Source organism: Pogoniulus pusillus, chromosome 11 (genome assembly GCF_015220805.1).
Source record: "Pogoniulus pusillus isolate bPogPus1 chromosome 11, bPogPus1.pri, whole genome shotgun sequence".
Classification (NCBI taxonomy): domain Eukaryota; kingdom Metazoa; phylum Chordata; class Aves; order Piciformes; family Lybiidae; genus Pogoniulus; species Pogoniulus pusillus.
The window spans coordinates 6,506,226-6,524,845 of record NC_087274.1 but is presented as its reverse complement, the minus strand read 5'-3'; the positions used below and the strand labels follow the sequence as shown (position 1 = coordinate 6,524,845).

General features: G+C 58.5%; 2 protein-coding genes across 5 annotated transcripts in view; one reads left to right on the top strand and one right to left on the bottom strand.

Annotated features, from left to right (window-relative positions):
• Window positions 1-18,620, bottom strand: part of RPL38 (ribosomal protein L38) — a 187,550-nt gene that overhangs the window by 71,841 nt on the left and 97,089 nt on the right. The window lies entirely within an intron of this gene.
• The window catches only part of SDK2 (sidekick cell adhesion molecule 2), a 58,968-nt gene that overhangs the window by 1,644 nt on the left and 38,704 nt on the right, over window positions 1-18,620 (top strand). For 3 of the 4 annotated variants that reach the window (XM_064150680.1, XM_064150679.1, XM_064150678.1), the window contains exon 1: window positions 3,673-4,466. The exons of the other annotated variant lie outside the window; for it this stretch is intronic. In XM_064150680.1, the coding sequence (XP_064006750.1) occupies window positions 4,388-4,466 (79 nt within the window). In that variant the 5' untranslated portion in view covers window positions 3,673-4,387. Of the gene's footprint in view, window positions 1-3,672; window positions 4,467-18,620 lie in introns of those variants that run through there. 4 annotated transcript variants of the gene reach the window in all.

Genomic DNA, 18,620 nt, shown 5'->3' with positions numbered 1-18,620 from the left:
TGCTGAGGTCAGCAGCAGAATGGGCCCCAGTGAGAGGATCTGGGGAGGGTCAGAGCTAGGACCCTCCCTTGCCTCAGCAGATCATTGACTACTCAGACTCATTCCGCACTGGGGACTGGAGGGTGTGGAAGAGGAGAGAATTATGGACAGGTCTCCCTGGGAAGGTTCTGGTCCCTCTTGGTTTGTTCCCAGATGGCTGCTCTCCAAGGAGACAGATCCTGCTCAGAAATGGGACTCCTGTGACCATGGGTGGTGAGATGCTGTTGCTTTGCTCTCTGCTAGCTCCAGAGCCCTCCCAGCTCTGCAGGCCCCTCACTGTCACTCTAGGCTTGAAGGAAGATCTTAATTGGGCTGAGATGCTTCAAGCAGCTGAAGCTAGGAGAGAGCTCCAGGCCAGGAAGAGGAGTGCTGCTGGCAGGAGGAGAGGGCTTGCTCCTGTTGCTGTACCTTTCCTTGGTGTGGTCTTTTTTTTTTTTTAAGACATCAATTATTTAAGATGTTTCTGTTCTGAGCTGGCTTGGAGGCTCCTTACACAGCATCCGAGGGCAGTGATGGAGCCTTGTTTGCCCTTCAAGGGAAGGCAGCTTCTGTCTTACCAAAACCAGGGCATCTGCCTTTGAGTGGCCCTGCCTGGGGCTGGAAAGTGTCCCCATGGCTCGAGGGTGTCCAATAGCTCCATCTCGCCCTCTGCCACAGTACTCTCGGGGAGAAAGGACCTGATCTAATCCCAGGCTTAAAGAGAGGAGTCAACAGATCTCAGAGATTGCTTGTGGCCTGCAGCACTGCCCTGCATTAACTCCTAGGAGAGCAGGTGCTTCTGGAGAAATTAAACAGCCACTTCCAATCTTAATTCTAAAGGAAGGTGTCGGGGAGCCTTGCTGCAGCCAGTCAATTATCCTCCGAATTAGCAACACACACCTCACTGCTAGGCTGCATGGCTCTGGCTTCAGCTGCTGCCCATGGGAACTTGTTATACCTCTGTCTGCAAGGCTGCAGAGCCTCCATTATCCCATTTCTCTTCCGGATGTCACTGCTGACAGCCTGTGCTTACATCTTCCTCCTCTCCCCTTTGACAGCGGAGAAGGACTGAGCTCCTGGAGTGTCTTGTTCACAGGCAGCGCTTCCAACCTCACCTCTCCTCACACTTCCCAGCCCCTTCCCAGAGCTTGTTGAGGGGGGGCATGATGCTCACCATGGGATGCTGCTTCTGTACTCTGAGAACAGAGATGCTGCTGAGAGAGCTGGTGCCTTGTCCAAGAAAGACAAGAGATGCTGAGGACGGCTGAAGGAAGCTCTTGGCTGTTGTCCTGCAGCCTTTAGATAATGCTGACGGCCCCCAAAGCGCCTGACATCCCAGCAAAGACTTTTTACATTTCAAACAAAGCCTTGATCTTTTTTTGGAACTTGCCTTGGTTTCAGACAAGAGTTTTTAATTCAAGCCCAGCGACGTATTTTGGGTTTGACTTTGATGCGCCCTCTTCAAGCAGGAGGCAAAATAACAGCTTTCAAATCTACAAATAGGCCCGAGGTGGCTTTGCTGCTGCCAGTGGGGCTGGCACGGTGGCCTTGCAAGGCGAACCCCTCATTAGCTGAGGTCTCCAGCAGCAGCAGCTGCCAGTGGGTATGCTGCTGCTGAGGGTCAGCTTTCTAGAGAGGAGCTCAAAAGCCCCAACCTTGATGCGCGCTTAGACCCCTGCAGCTTCGCCCCTTCCAGGGAAGTCTTGGGAGAGGCAAGAGTCATGCAACATGACTTGCAGATGGTCTGTGTGTGTGTGTGGCACTGTGATTCCTGGAGTAATTACAAGTGACACTGCCCCAAATCGTAGCTCAGGGTTGGGATTCTTGATGAGCATGTGATTCTGCTGGGGGTTTGGGTCAAAAACCATGGCAGGTGGAGATGACCTGCATGGGGTAGGGTTGACCCAGTGGCATGGGGTTGGAGTGGGTAACAGCCTCCTATCCAGTCATCACCTGGCATGTTCTCGGGTGGCAATGTGGGTGCCACCAGAGCCTGCTTTTGTCCTGGGGATGCTACCAGTATCACATGAGGCAGCTCACAGCTGTCTCCAGGGGCAAGTAAAAAAAACCAATGTGTTGCATGCTGGAACCTGTCCCTGCCTAAATGGAGTTATGTAGAGAAAAGCTGGTATGGAGTGAGCAGGGCTGGGATGGAGAACATGCTCTGGTGAGATTGGGATTGTTGTTGTGAGATCAAAACTCCACCGGTCTGCCTTGGCGACTGTGGGGAACCAGGTACCTGCACAAGTGGGTAATAAATGGCTCACACCTCAGCAAGATTAATTGTAATAACCATAAATCAGTGCAGACACCAGGGGCAGGAGCTGAATTTATGGCCCTGGAGACAGGAATTCCTGTTCTTTATGGAACAAAGCCCTGATCCCACAAGGACTTAGGAGCGTGCTGAGCATTATTGTGGCTACTCCCTGCTGCAGCGTGCGTAGTGGGAGTGGGGAGCAGGGTCCAAGTGAAGCGTGGGGGGCTGAGCTTGCCCCTGGCAGGGCAGCTTCTCTCCCTGTGCTTGTTCCAGCCTGTACTGATAAACACCTCCTCAAGGGGTGAGCTAGGCTTGCAGCCTCCCACAGCACATCGATCCCCGTCATCTCGGTTGAGAATGCCAGCCACGGAGCTGATTAATGCCGGGGTGGGCAAGTGCTGGGTTATTGTTCAGTCTCTCTTCATGAGGTCGATGGGAAATTTGGCAGGAGCTCTCCGGTTCTGCAACGTGCACACAAGCATTGTCCCCCCGAGGACTCTGCGTGATTCACACGTGAGTGGGTATGATGTAGTGGAAATGCACACCGGTGCCCGGGCACTAATGCATACTCTTGTACCAATGCTTGTGAGTGCTCAGTCTGTCCCTGCCCTGATGTGACCCGGTGCTGCTGGCTCTGGCTTCAGGCTAATCTGCTCATGCTTTCCTTTCACCCTGATCCTTGTAGTTCCCTGGGCTCAGAGATATTCTGTGTACTCAAGAGGCTGATCCAGTAGTCAGGGTGAATATTTCCTTCTGTGTTGGATGGTGTAGGTCCTTGGGTGTTAATGCTGACTGAGCTGCTCTCCCACACCTAATGCAGGGTACTGTACTGGTATAAAGCACAGATGTCTTTGAAGGATGTGCATTGGAGGCCTGATCCTGTTAGAAGGTCTGGCCTTGAGGAATTAATTGCAAGACCAGGCCTAAAGAGGTGATGTGTTACCTGGGAGGTGCCATTTGCTCATCTCGGGGGTTAGAGCTTTTACATTTTGAGGTCCTTAATTCACTTCGATAACCCTGTGGCAGTGAGTTCCGATTGTGAGCTACGTCGGGGACATGCTGTGTTCCCTTTCAAAGGATCGGCCGCTGATGCTCTGAATGCTCTCAGAGGGGCTGGGGGCTACGCGGAGTAGGGGGCAGCCCCAGGCTCTTGGAGAGGCCATAGCTGCAGAGAGGAGCTGCTGCTTCCACAGCCCGGGGAGGGGGGTGGGGGCGCACGAACCTGGGGGCGGACGTGGGGGGACGCGCCCGCCGCTACCGCCCCCCCCGCGGCTCCGTGCGCACCCGTCCGCGGCCGCTGGGTAGCGCACGGAGCCGCGTCGTCTCCCCGCCTCCCCCGGCTCGGGCTGCCCCCGGCTCCGCCGAGCCCCGCCGCCGCGGCTCACTCTGCCGCCGAGCCGCGCAAGGAGGAGCAGGCAGCCGGCCGGAGCGCCGAGTACGGTGGGCTCGGCGCCGCCAGCCCGCCTGCCGCGCACAGCCGGCGGCTCCGAGCCGGACCCCGCCTGCCCCCACCGCCCAGTGCCTCTGCCGCACTTTCCCCGGGTCCGTGAGGGTGCCGGGGAGCAACGAGGGGACAACCAACCTCAGTCGCCCGCAGCCGCCGAGGTGGAGATGTCCCCAGGCAGGAGCTGAGCGCTGGGGAGGGGCCGCCTGCCGCCCCCTGCCCCTGGACCCCAAACTTTTCAGCGACTGCGGTGCGCTCGGCTCCGGAGGCGGCGGGGATCCAGCCTCCCCAAGATGCCCGAGAGGGCAGGAGGGGCCGGGGGCTCGCAGCCCTGCGCTTCCCGTCCCCTTCCCTGACGCGGGGTGCAACGCTTGGGGAGGGGCTCGGCTGCCGGCCCCGCTCCGGATTTGGGGGTCTCAGCTCTGCACGTCGCCGGAGAAGTTGCACATGGTGGGGAGCCGCCTGCGGACCGCCCCCGCCTCACGAGGAGCCTTTCACCTCTTCTTCACCGCCCCCTCCCCGAGCAGCGCTGCTGCGGGCGTCCGTGTGCCGGAGCCCCGAGGACCCCCGGGTGTCTGGAGCAGCGGGGAACGGCGCCGCAGCCACCCGGATTATAAAGTCGGGGAAGTTGCCCCCCCCAGTCCCCGCAGCCACGTCTCGGCGAAGCCATGGCCCGGGTTGGGAGCTGGGGACTGCTTTGCTTTGCTTTGCTCACTCTGCCCGGCCTCCCGGGAGCTGGTGCCCAAGGTAAGGGGGTGAAGCCGGGGAGATACCCTCCAGTTCCGATTTGTATGCTGGAGATTGACCACGGAGGGTTGGAGGCGGAGAGGGTCACGGTGCTGCTCCCCTCAGCCGAGCCCCCCACCCTCCCGCCTTGAGGAAGCTTTGTGCCAGCCGGGGGGATGGGGACTGAGGTGACCTCGGAGCTACTGTCGTGGGAAAAGGGGGCTTAGCATCGGCGGTTTTCAAGAAGACACCTCCCATCTCAGGAGCTGAGCTCCGGAGCCCGCCGGTTCCAAACACGGCACGGTGTCCGGGAGGGCTCGGCGGGGGTGAGCAGCAGGACTGTGTTCTGTCGCCTCCTTCACCCTGCCTCATAACTGTCCCCAAGGCTGGGGATCGGGGAGGGGATGTAGTGCTGAGGATGGGGTAGAAACTGCCCTGGACCACTCTCAGAAGGCTGAGCATCCTCCGGGGATGGTGAAAGCACCCATTTCACTGCCTTCCAGGGCTTCCCCACTGCACCCCAAGATCTGGAGCACAAATCTGGAGACCTCCCAGAGAACAGAGTTTGCCCTAGGGTTGGTCCTATCTACCTCCAGGCAGCTGGTGAGATCGGACAGAGGGCTGTGGCTGCAGGAGATCTGCAGCCCTGAGCCCCCGTGGGTGCCTGGGGCTCCCTGTGTGCCCAGCCAGCCCTTGGGGCGAGGTAGAACTGCTGTTCAGGGCAAGTTTATCTCTACATCTCGCCAATGGGGCTCTGGTACGGCATGATCTGTTTTTCAGCTGCTCCACCACCCGAGAGGGGTGTAGGCATGGTTTGTGGCCCTTTGGGGTGCAGGTCGGGGTTCAGAGATGGTAGAAGTCCCTGGGGTCCTATGCCCTCCCCAGGGGGAGCTGCAGAAGAGGCTCCCGTCGTGAGCACGGTCACCTTCATCCCACCACTTGGACCCAGCAGATCCAGACTGTGAAACGGGAGGGGGCACAGTGGGGCATAGTGCCGGGGGTCTTTGCCCGAGACGTTTCTTGCCCTTGTTTGCGGCAGCAAGTGGAGCCAGAAGTCCCTGTGTGCTGCCGTCCTCCCGCTCCCCCTGAGCCTCCCCCAGCACTGCTATAATTTCTCAGTAATTAAGTTCAGAACATAACATCTAAAGCGGCAGTATATTATCCGGGCAGGCCCTGTGTGGGGAGCTGTGAAGGTCTCTTTGATTGATTCACTCCCTTGCCGAGTTTCTCTTCTCCTGGCTGGCGTCTCTGGCTGGCGAGTCCCCCGCGCTCTGTTTGTTCCCTGCCTGCGGGACGTGTTCCTGGCGTGACCCAGTCTCCTTCCGTTTATCCCTGGGGGCTGCGGGGTCTCGCCGTGAGATGGGAGAAGTGGGGCTCTCCAGGGGTGAGGAAGGGGCTTTGCTCCTCTTTCCTGACGCAGGAGCTTAGCTCTGTGGCTTTAGGCTCCCCGCAGCATGTGTCACGTCCTCGTGGGCGGTGTGACATTGCTCCGTGCCCGGCCTCGGTGCTGCATGGCAGGTGGCAGCCACGGGTGAGCCGTGGATGCCCGTGGTGAGGGGAACATTGCCAAAGCCTGGCATGTGCCATCTCCCCTGCTGCAGATGGCACCGGTGACATACCCAGACGAGTCACCTCTCTGGCTGCGGTGCCCAGCAAACGTGGGCTGCTAATGCCACCACAGCTCGTTGGGGTGGACTGAGTGCCGGGGTGAGTGAGCTGCTGGGATGCCCAGCTTTGGCCTCCTGGCTGCAGTGGGGCAGACAGGGCAGCCTGGTGCGGGCTTCCCCGCAGGGCTGGCAGTGCTTTGTGCCAGAGCTATTGATTCGGGCAGCCAAAGAAAATGGGATCGATAAGAGAAGGGAAGGAGGAGGAGATGGTGTGAGACCTCCCTGGCCAGGGCTCCCCGGGTGCGAGTTGAAACACTTTAATACCTGCAGTTGGTAAAACAAAGGCCCTGCACTGCCGAGGAGAGAGGGGATGGAAGTTTAATTACAGCCCGTCTGTGCTGTGTAATTATTAATTAGCCACGGCAAAAAATAACTTATTGATTAGGGGCCTCGCGCTAATTACCGGGCACAGAATGCGGTGCTGGGTGGAAGGCTAATCAGTCAGAGCTGCCCGGGCAGGAGCTGTGTCGCAGTGCGACCTGTGCTGGGGCTGGTGCCATGGCTGGGGGGCTCCGTCATGGCTGGAGGGGGCACGGTCAGCTCACTGCTGCCAGCCCACCTGCAGCAAAGGTGCCTTCAGCTGATTAAGCAAGACAGTTAAGGGCCCGCCAAGTGCTGGTGAAGGGTGGGGTGGAGCTCCTCAGGGGTGCCAGCCCCCTGCTTCCCACTTTTTTGTGGGTTGAGGGACCCCCAAGGGTACAGATTCTGTGTGGGGGAACACAATCTGGGGCCCACCATACTGGCACAGCATCTCTAATGAGATTGAGGAGGCGGTGGCCAGTCCCAGGAGGGATTTGGGAGGCTTAAGGTTCCAGACGGGATTTGGGGCAGGGGCCTGAGACGGGCAGCTTCCACCAAAGAGGCTTATTAGAGGCAGGAGTGGGGGGGCGTTGGCACCTTCTGTCACCCGTGTGTGGTGCCTGGGCACGTCCACATCTGTGGAGTCCTGCAGGGCAGAGCAGGACGCAGGTGATCCCCTGCTCTTTCCCAGGGGTGCGATGCTGGTGATGGGCTCACACCAATACCTCTGTGGAAGTATTGGTGCTGAGGAAGGGAAGGCTGAGTGTAGGTATCTCTGCCCTGGTTCACCCTTGCCCAGGAGCATGGTTGGCATGCTTGCTGGTGGCCTTGTGCGAAGCTCCAGCTGAGGAAAGTGGCTTTTAGGGGAGAGGAAGGGAAGATTAAATTTTGATGTGTTTTTGGAAGCCATTAGTGACCAGGCACAGTAATGAAATTTTGATGACCTGATAACTGTAAGAGGAGGGGATATGGTCACATCTTGGGCAGCCTGTGTCGCTGTGCCCCATCACTCTGGGTGCCCCAAAGGCTTGGGGTGCCAGTGATCTGAGCCACAGCAGCACTGGGAAGTGCCAATGTGCCCATGGACTGGGAGCCAGCTCCCTGGGGGGAGACCAGGCAGGAAGAGGGCTGCCAGGAGGGAGGAGGATGGCTGTGGGCTTGCACCCATAACCAGCTAGTCCTGCTGACACATGCCGGTGAGCTGAACTAGCTGGGTGCAGCCGAGCGCCTCCTTCCCCAGTGCCAGCCAGAGTGGCAGCGTCGTGTGCCGCTGGTCCCTTAGCGCTGGGAATTAGACTGTGGTGGCTTTTCCGCTCAGCGGGAGCAAATGAAGGAGCTGGAGGAGAGAAGGAAGGAGAGAGGGAGGTGGTTGCAGGTTGCTTGTGAACCTGGGAAAATGCTGATAATTAAACTGGGGAGGGGGGCGGTGTAATGAGGAGTGACCCTGCGTTTGAAAGAGCTATTTCCTTGTCCCCAGCCCGTGCCGGCAACTGATCCCTGATGCGTCTGGCTCCTGTCTTGGGATGGGCTCCAGCCACAACACACTTTACTGCAGGCTCTACACAAACTGTTTTGGGGTGCACTGATAATCTTGCTGCAGCAGCAACACAGGCTGTTGCCTGGGGTGAATAAGGCTCTGTGCAGACTATGTGCAGAGCTGGGTGGGAACAAAATCTATTGGGTGCTGGGTCCCAGCTGGGGAGGGTGAGCAGCAGGTCCTCTTGTCTCTAACAAGCTTGGAGAGGTAATGAGGGCTCAGTGTGTCACTGGGTGAAAAATGTTCAGGGCCAGGCCAGTAATAAATATGCTACTGTCAGTGGTGATGTGATCATGCTAATGAAGGCTGATCCAAGCCCCTGTGGTTGTGTTGGGGCTGGTGTGTGGGCAGAGGGTGGTGCAGAGGGGCCACTGGCCACAGTTCTCTGTGATTCCTGTACGTGGCACCAGGTTATGGTATTCTAAAGCATCTGTGGGCATCCAGCACCCCTTCAGAGGTGGAATGGCCCAGAGTGATTGGTGCGGGGAACAAAAGGGATGTCCTGGAAACTTCTACTGTGTAGATGCATGGAGTGGAGCTGCTGGAGAGGACCCCAGGCTGGGATCACTCAGAGTTGTTGGAGATGTAGTAATGCCACCATCTCTGTCCCTGCAGCTGCTGCTCTGTTTCGGGGTTTCCACCCTTTGCATCCCTAAAGCCATACATGGAGGTGGATCCAGACTCAGGGTGTGTTTTTGCCACCCTTCTCCCCGCCAGCAGACAGGAATGTGCTGGCAGCAGCTCCCTGCCTTGCTGGCTCTGCTTGGCATCCTTCACATTCTGGGCGTGCTGGCAATGCTGCCTGTGTGGACACAGCCCTGAGCACCCCTGCGGGGGGCTGTGGTACCAGTTGTCAGGCTGCACCCTGCACCTTGCTTCCCAGTGATGCTCTGGGGGGTACACCCCACACCTCGCTTCCAGTAATGCTTCACCTCGGGACCTTTCTCCTCTGCCTGCCACTGACCACCTGTCCACACCCAGGGCAGGCGGAGGCCCCCTCGGCGGCCCCCTCCCCTTGCCCCGAGCTCCGCAGGGTGCAGGAATGCCTGCGCCTGGAAAGCCATGCCTGGCTCGGGTTGCCTGGGAACTGGGAAACCTGATCCCTGGGAACGGGGCCGAGGGCAGGGGACATTCCTGGGCTGCAGCTGGTCCCCTGGCCCCCTTTGTCTCCCCTCTCTGATGGGGTGGCTACACCCCTGCCCTCGGGCCCCCTAGGAATGGAGACCTGAGGTGTGTGAGGCTCTTGGGCCTCCTGCGGGGCCATCCCTGGGGATGCCATGACTGACAACTGCCAGCTGCTCTGGGTTGTCACCTCCCTGCATGGATCAGTGTCACCTTCTGGTCAGCAGCCGCTGTGGGCTGAGGCAGGCTGTGGGCACTGGGACCAGCTGCTGCCGCATGCCAGCAGCTGGGCATCCCTGCCAGCAAAGGGGATGGCATGGTGGCAATTCTAGGAATGCCAGGATTTTCCATGCCGAAGCCACCCTCTCCACCCCTCACCACTGGTCATTGTCCCCAGCATCCACCTCAATGCATGGCAACTGTTTTGAGCATGCTGGCAGCTCTCGCACTGCCCCATGTATAAATGGGGCAAAACCTGAGGCACTGGGCAGAGGTGGCAACGGGTACAGTGGGAAGAGGACAGGGCTGTGGTGCTGCCTGGTGTCCTGCTGCCCTGCATACGCAGGCACACGTGAGCAGCTCCGTCAGCTCTCATCCATCACTGCCTGCCCACACAGAGGGGCTGAGGCCCCCGGTGTAGGGAAACCTTGATGAGTTTGACCATTAGCAGAGAGGAACGGCTGAGCTAATTTTAGCTGTGATGGCTAATTGCTTTTTCTCACTGCTGGGTGAGATGACAACCTGCGAGTCCTCGTCTGTAACCTTGAGCCCTCCTGGCTCTGTGCAGCAGCAGCAGCGATGCCCAGGTCCTGCCAGGGCAAGGATGAGATGTGGGTTTGTTTATGGGAGTGTTGGTCCCTGGAGGGGTTTCTCTGGGATATTTGGGGTCTGTGCTTGATAGTAGCTAGGGCTGGGCTGCCTGGCAGGGTCCTGCTACCCCTGGTTGTAAAGATGGGTGTTGCTTATTCCTCTTAGGGACTGGGAACGTGGGGCATGGAAAGAGATCCTGGCTGTGGGATGAAGCCCCTGCCCCAGCGCTCAGCAGTGCGGTTGATATTCATGCCTCAAGCTGCTGAAGGGAATTGCTGGTTTGAGAGCCCCTTCACTGATCAAGGCACTGTGCTTACACCTGGGTGTCTGGACTGCCCGAGCGAGAGGGCAGTTCCCTGGGGTGTTGATGGGGCCGTGAGATCCGCATGCTCCCCGTGTCTGGGCTGTATTTACCACAGCGGCTGGAGGATCTTGTTACCTGCTGTGCCATCACCCTCAACTCATCCCAGTTTGCTACCTGGGTGAACTGCAGCTGGGTGAGGAAACTGGGCTGAATCCTGGGCATGGGCTGGGCATTAGCTGGAGTTGTATGGGGTCATTTATGTTCCTTGTTCATCCTTTCCGGGAGCCTGCGTGCCCTCTGTGGGGAGCAATCTAGCACTGGGTTGTGTAGGTGGCTGTCCTCAGGGCTCAGTCTGTACCTGCAGATCTCAGCACGTGGTGGGACAATTGGTGCTCTCCTTCCTCTTCCCCTTCCTTGCTTGGGCTTGGACCATGGGATCAGGCTTAGAGTTTAGGGAAAGTGAAAGGGAGTGGATGCTGCATGCCCATCTTTCAGCAGTGCATGGAGGTCTGCCTGGGGACAGTGCTGGGACAGGAGCTTGGTGTGGCCATGCTACCGGATCCTGGCCCAGCATGGGGCTGCCATGGCTGGCTGGCTGGAGGGGGCTGGGATGCAGTGGACACAATAGCTCTGGTTTCAGCAACCCGCCTCCTGAATGCTTGAAAAACAGCTGATGGCCGTGAAGGGGGATGAAATGGGATTAGCGGCTGTTTCCAAAGGGAGCACGTCCTGCTGAGCCCGACAATGCACCCGCTGCGCCCCTGCTTCGCGCCTTGGTGTGCCAGCCCTGGCTCCCTGGGGCTGGGCTGCTGCCTCCTGCCTTGACTGTCCTTGGGGATCCTTAGGCTTTGCCAAGCCCCCAGTGATCTCCGTTTCTGTCCGTCCCAGAGCAGCACTGAGGTCTCACGACTTGTCTTCTCCCTCTGCCCCAGCAACACCAAGCAGGTCCTGCGGTACCTCATGCAGTCCAGACTGGGGGTGGCACTCACTTGGGGCTGTCCCATGCCAGCGAGCAGCGCTGCTGAGTGCCCAGCCTGACACGCAGAAGCAAACCTCACGGTGCGAGGGGCTTCGCAGGGTGGGTGCCTACTGCCTCTGCCAGCCAGTCTGAAGCCAGTCCGCGGTGGGTGCCGGGGATGGGGCGCGGAGGGGCCCAGCAGCACGTCGCGGGGCGGGAGCCGTGCGCGGCCCCAGCTGCAGCGCTGCCGGGGTGTGTGTGCGTGCGTGGCACTGCGCTCGCTGGAGTGAATTGATGTTTATTCTGATAATGAGTTCTCAATGCATTCGCAAACTAATAAAATCAACTCATTAGGGTGGGATGTTTAATTCAGAGCTCTGCCGTTGGGAGAACCCCTCCCTGCTGTCTGAGCACCGGCAAGAGCTGAGCACCCGGCCTCTGCCTGCCCGCACACCTTGGGTGCAAGGGGAGGAAGGCGATGGGTGCCTTCCTCTCCCCGTTTTCTCCCTTTTCTTTGCTCGCATAGTGGAAAGAAGGGCTTGGGGAGGGGGTGGGCAGCGACGGGGAGCTGAGCTGTGCAGTGGAGGGTGGAAACAAAGCAGGAGCAGCAAGCAGGGGTGATGAGCTGCTGGAGCACTTCACCTGGGGCGGTGGTGGAGTCTCGCTCGCTTGGCTTCTCCCCATAAGCTTCATGTCAGGCTGGGCAGCGGCGCTGGCTTCGCCGCTGGAATCGCTGGCCCGGCGTCGCTGCCTTGGCTGGAAAAGCCCCTCTGGCAGGGAGAGCCACAAGTGTGTAAATAAGTGCAATGACCAGGGTTTGCTGCCTCTCTGCCCTAGAAATTCAGGGCTGTCGCGGATGGCTGGGTGGGGGATTGCCAGGCTGTGAGTTATTCCCGTCCCCCATCTGCTAACTGGGGTGTCTGGGAAGGAAAAGCATTGGGAAAGGCTTTTTCCAAGGGAAACTTGTGCTCGCCGTCACGCTACAGCTATTCATGTTTCAAGTAAGCAATGCAATGACTAATTAATACTTTGGAAAAAGGATGTCTGGACAACACCCCAGCACATCGACGAGTGCCCGGTGCCTGCTGGCTTGGGGCTGTGCCACAGGGAGGAGGAGGTGGGGAGGGGGGAACGGACCACAGCCACCAGCACCTTCATCCTGCTTGGCACGGATGGGAGCTGGCAAAGTGTTTTCCATCCCGCAGGGCTGGGGACTTAATTACGTCAGCGCCATGGGAAAGGCTGAGTGGGGTTTTTCTTGTGGTTTCTGCCTTCTGTTTTTCTTTCCCCACCATGTTTTTGTCGGTTGGGAAATGCTGCCTGGTTGAGATTCTCGAGGCGAGCCTGGAAAGAGGCTCTGTTTGTCTGTCTGCGAGGGCCGCGCTGAGCATCCTGCGCGGCTGGGAGGTGTCGTGGGGTGTGAGGGGCTTGTGGATAGCAGGGGGACAGAGATGAGTGCCCCTTGCGGAAGAGATGTCCCAGGTTCTGTCAGAGCTTCCAGGGGATGGATCTGGTGGTGGCTTTGCTTTCGTATCCTGCCTTGGCTGCAGTGGCCCTTGGGAGTCACTGCAGTTCAGGGCTGTGGTTGCCTTCCAGGAATACCTGGAGGATGCATGTGGTGTCACCCGTGGGTCGCATCCAGCCGGGACCTGTGCTGGGCTGCACTGGGCTTACATGACATCCATCCCACCCAGTGCTGGGTTGGGGTCTGGGACTGTTGGCACTTGACAGCTGGGTGTGGAGCTTCCTTCTTCCAGACTCTCATGGGGAAGCTCTGATCCTGGCTGGGAAGGACCCCGGCACTCCTCAAAGGCTGTGAGGAGGAGGATGAGTGTTCGCCTCCCCTCCTGCCTGGGCGGTGCCTGGCTGGTGGCAGTGGGGGGCGTTCGGAGGTGACGGCTGTTTGTCCTCCCCCTCCTCATCGTTTTGGAGCCTCTCCTGGTGAAATCAGCTGCAGGATCTGGCCCCTCTAATAGCGTTGAGTCACTCTCCGGGTGTCCGTGACTCACAGCAGTGACCCAGATACGGCGGAGCTGCAGGATCGGGAGGATCTGGAGCATCGGAAGGAGTTTTGGCCGGACTCAGCATCCCCGGCTGGGCACAAAGCCGTGCCCTGCATGGGGACACGCTTGGTGGAGGGACAGGCTCCCTGCAGCCCACGGAGACCTGGGATGTGCCCCCAGGCCGAGGGGTTCTTCTGTCCCCTCGGGAGGTTCTGTACGTGGCCTCTTTGCTAGGCGTCTCTTGCGACTTCCCGAGCTTGGGTTTGGATTTGGAGCTCCCTGCTGGGGGCTGTGCTTTTGGGGCCAGGTTTGAGGCCAGGCAGTGGGTCCTGGAGGGGGGGGCTGCACGGTGCTTCAGAGGATAAAGCTCTGCTTGTTTGCCCTTCTGGGCTTTCAGGCTGGGGGCATACAGTGGTGCTGTGTCCGTTTGGGGTTTCCCGTGAGGAGAATGTTGTTTTTTCCAGCCGGGCTGGGCAGGCAGAGGGGCAGGCAGGGACGGGCAGGCACACAGCCCTGCTCTGTTCTTAGCCACGGCCTTGCCGTGGGGCTCAGTGTGATGCTGTTCCTCAGCCAGGGCTGACGTCTCTGCCCTGGCTCCAGGAGCATCCCAAGCGTCTACCTGGCCCAATATCAGCACTGGGCTGGATGCTGAGGGCTGCCCTGGGTTGCAATCCTTGGGCAGAAGCGTGGGGAGCCAGGAGGGAACGAAGCTGGCACAGCCCAAGCTTTGCCACAGTGGGCACAGAGGGGTCAACTGCCACGTTCCAGACCCTCTGATGGCTGAGGAGATGATGTGCATGGTGTTTAGGGAAGGGTTTGCCAGGATGGAACTGCAAAGGGGGGTGGTGGCAACATCTCCAGCACTGCTGGTGGGAAAAGGGAGATCTTGAGCAGGCACCATAGTGCTGCTGCTGAGCAAAACGTCCCTTTTGCAAACACCCTTTGGCTTGGGGCAGCCATGCTCACCCCTCCCCGTGTGCCCTATCCCTGCAGGGGGGTTTGGCCAAGCATGGCGAGGCCCCCAGCTCAGCCAATGGCCCACTGAGCATTCCAAGAGCCTGTCTGCGGAAGAGGACCTTGTTATGGAGCCATCCTGCTTTTAATTAACAAATTAAAATCCTAGTTAACAATCCAGCCCCAGGGCTGTTGGAGGCTGGGAGAAGCTGGAGCATTTGTTATGGAAACAGCAGTTAATTAACAAATAAATAAATAAGTATGTGCCTGGAGACAGATGTGGGAGGAGGAAGGGGAGATGGCAGCAGGGTCAGGGTGTCCCGCTGGCCTGGCAGGAGGCAGTGCAGGATGAGGGCATCCACCCATCTGTCTGTCCTGGGGGATGCCACGGCCCTGGTGAGCAGTGCCAACCTCACTTGGAACCACTGGGTATGAGGGGTTAGGTCCTGGTTCTTGCTGGCTGTGCCCCAGCAGACCTGGCGACCTGGCTGTGGCCACCTTGGCTGAGTTTGTGGCTTCTGATGTCTGCCTGGGCTTTGCTGAATGCTCCTGGCCCTGGGAATGAGACCTATTGCCACTCCCTCCACCCTGAGGCTGGGAAGTGTGGTGGCTGAGCTCTGGTGGAGATGGATGAGTTGTGACACTCACAGAACTGCTGTGCAGTTTGCAGGTGACACTGGTGCTGGGGACTGTGTGAGGAGCATCAGTCCTTTGGCCACTCCTGCACCCTAGCATTGCTGCAGTCCCCATCAGTGTCCCCTTTGCCCTGAGCTGGATTTGGGCAGCTCCCCAATGCTGGGTGCAGCCAGGGAAGGGGTTGCTGAGACCATGCTCCCTGGGATGTGCTCTGCAGTGGTCAGCTTGAATTAACCACAGGGCTGTCACCAAGCCGCTGCCTGCTGCCGGTGGGGATTATCGCCACGGGTGGTGGGTGCTGATGGAGCTATGTGGGCTTGGGGTCACCCTGCTGCTACCTGAGGCACTGTGAGTGCCTGGCTGGTGCTGCCTGAGGCGCTGTTACCCTGCCTGTGTCACTGCCAGTGCTGAGGACGAGGGGCAGCTGCAGTGACTGACATGGGGATGTGACCCTGCTGCCAGCCTGTGCTGGCACCCTGCAGGGTTTTTGCAAGGGGCAAGGTGGTGGCAGAGCTCATATCCCTCCTGCAGCTTCACCTTTCCCGAGGCTTAAGGGAAGAAAATCAGTTTAAAAGCCGGCTCTGCAAATTCTGCCAGCATCACACGGGCAGGAGCTGTGCTCTGCTGAGCAGCTCCTCCAGGTCTGCATCTCTCTCTCAGCCTCCCACCTAATCCAGTTAACACACCTCTGCAATCGGCTTACGGCATGTAAGAAACCCCAAATCTGCTCTGAGGGAGGTGTGGGGGAGTTGGGACAGCAGCACCAAAGCTGTGGGCTCGGCTGGGTCCAGTCTGGTTCCTTGCTTGGGTAGCAATGGTGGGTCTGGCTCCCCCCCTCTGCTGGTCTCCTCCTGTCGTGTTGCAGCCTTGCTGGCCGATGGCTCCAAGGGCTCTCCGCCTCCCCAAAAAGACCTTTCTCCTCTGCAAGGAAATTGCTAAAGCAGTTGCACAAACGTGCAGAGGGTTGGATGGAGATGAGAGGGTGCCCAGCTCCACTTGCACCCCTCTGGGTGGGCAGGGGTCATTGCCTGAGCCCAAGGGGCTGTGTGCCCTTGGCTGACGCCCTCTCCTCTGCCCCTTTGCCATGGCAGAGAAGCAGTTCCTCACGCTGAGAGCAGACATGGGCTCAGCATGAAGCAGCAGAGCAGAGATGGATGTGCTTCAGCAGCAAGGTCGTTGCAGTGTGCATGCTGATGGCAGATGGCTGGAGGGTACTGGGTGCCCATGCAGCCCCTCGGCTGCACCATGCTGCCCCAGCCCTTCCCCCAAGAGCTGCACTGGTTTCCAGTCGTGGGCTGCACGGGCATGACGACTGGCAGAGTTCCAGGGCTTGCTGCTGGAGATGCTCCTGCATCCTCTGGACGCAGGTGGTGCAGCTCTGCGCCGACCTGCTGAGGGCCGGGGCCTGAGGGCCCTCTTATGTGCAACAAAGATGGTTTTGTTCCTGTGATCTCAGCGTGATTGAGGCTGAGTGAGGGAGGCTCTCCAGGCTGTTCTGCCGCTCTTACAAACCCTCTTAGCTCTGCTCTGCAATCGCTTTAGGAGAAGCAGCTCCTTCTTGGCATGGCTGCCAGTGCCCACCATATCCCCACTGCTTAGGGCTTGGCTTGGACAGGGGTGCTGCAGGAGGGACTGAAATGCAGCCCCCCCTGTGCCAGTCTCAGACCACTGGGAAGGCAGGACCAGCTCTGCCAAGCCAGGAAATCACAGACAGTGTGGGGCTTTCTGAGCAGCAGAAGACTCTGATTAGCACCCCCAGCATGCAGGAGCAGAAGCTCTGGGGCACTGTTTTTAGGTCTTACTCCATCCCAGCTCACATTTGCTGCCTAAGAACCCCATGGGGCTGCAGCAACTACTGCAGCCTGGATGGGGCATGGAGGAGGTCTGGGGTCAGAGTCTGGCATAGAGTTGCTGCCGGGATGGATGGTAATGTGCATGGGACAGGGGCCCACACCTGGGGCGGGTGTGTGAGTCCTCATTGTCATCCTGGAGCTGCATGTGCCCCTGGGAAAGGGTCTGCAGTGGCAAAGTACCATGTATGGGACAGGGGCCCACACCTGGGACAGGTGTGTGAGTCCTCATTGTTATCCTGGAGCTGCATGTGCCCCTGGGAAAGGGTCTGCAGTGGCAAAGTACCATGTGGATGAGGAGAAAGAAAACCTGGTGAGACAGAGGCGAGGGACAGCACTGGGGGACCTGGCGTTCTCCAGCGTGCCATGGCAACTCAAGGGCATCCCTCTTAGCTGACCCCACAAGAAGCTGTGCTGTTGTCCTGCTGCCTTCCCATGCCCCCCACAGGAGGATTTCCCATACTTGCTCTTGCAGCCTCCTGCTGCCAGTGAGCGCCAACCCCCCAGACTCAGGCTGTGCCCTCCAAATAAGGCAGGCAGGTGAGTGCCGTCCGCGGGGGCTGCGGATAAACGTGCTAAGTGGCTGAGAAATGGAGCGTGCCTTTTGGGAGCCACCTCCCTGGTTAGCAGTTTGGGTTCCCTCAGCCAAGGCAGGGCTGCTGGACTGGCACAGGTACGGGTGTGGGTGAGGAGGAGGAGATGGAGCAGAGCTGCTGAGTCCACCGAAGCATTGGAAATTGCATTTCATGGCTGGGCGGACTGGGACAGCAACCCCAGCACCGCGTGCTGGGCGCCTGGAGAGGAGATAAGATTTGATTAAGAGGGCCCCTATTAATTTATGGCAAGTACACTGATGATAGCAGAGAGCTTGCTTGTGATTAATAGCCATAAGGAGAGTTTTAAAGCTCCTGGCCTCAGTGAGGGGAGAAGGAGAAGAGGGGGGTGGAAGCAGGGGAAGGAAGGGAGCAAAGTTAGTTGTGAAGGATTAATGGACACATCTGCATTCATAAGTCTTTTTCTGAATGAAAGGGAAAGTAAACCTGTTAAAAGACACACCAGAGAGTCTCAGAATTGTAGAGCCATGGAGGTGTTTTGGTTGGAAAAGATCTCCAAGATCTTTGAGTCCAACTGTTGACCCAGCACCACCATGGCCATCAAACTGTGCCCCAAAGTACCATGTCTGCATGTTTTATTCCAATGCCTGGCCACAGTGGGTGGGGTGGCCTGGCTGATCTGTGGGGTAGAAGAAGATGGGCAAAATGGTGTTGGCTGTCTTTGGCACTGCTCCATGAAGGGGCTGAGATCATAGGTTGGACTGGGTGATCTTGGAGGTCTCTTCCAACCTGGTTGATTCTATGATCCCATGTCACCCCATGGCCACCACCTTGGCCTGAGGGAAGAAAGGGGTGGCTGAGCTTGTGCCCTGGGCTGACCCTGTGCTTGTGGACCAGCTCCTTTTGCTGGCATCAGGACCAAGGGCTGGATGTTTGCTTTAGTAGGTGATGTGCTAGGGAGGATGGAGCTGTCCTGCCTGGTCTGAGCCCTGATACTGGTCTGGATATTGGCTGTAAGTGATGTGCTAGGGAGGATGGAGCTGTCCTGCCTGGTCCGAGCCCTGATACTGGTCTGGATATTGGCTGTAAGTGATGTGCTAGGGTGGATGGAGCTGTCCTGCCTGGTCTGAACCCTGATACTGGGCTGGATATTGGCTGTAAGTGATGTGCTAGGGTGGATGGAGCTGTCCTGCCTGGTCTGAGTGACCCTTGCCTACACTGTGCTGTGCCTCCCTCCTGCCACACATGACTTGTCCCATGGGACCACACCACTGCCACGCTTCGCTGAGGTTGGTTGTGTGAGCAGATTAGAAAGGAGCAACAATGCTTTGGCACAGTGCCTCACATGCTGTCATGGGGCACCACAGCCCTTTGCTGGTGGGTTTTGCTGACAAACCTGCAATTGCAGGGTGTTGAGATGAAAGCTGGACTCTGCCAAGAGCTCTCATGCTGGTGGGTGTCTTGGCATTGGCCCACTTAG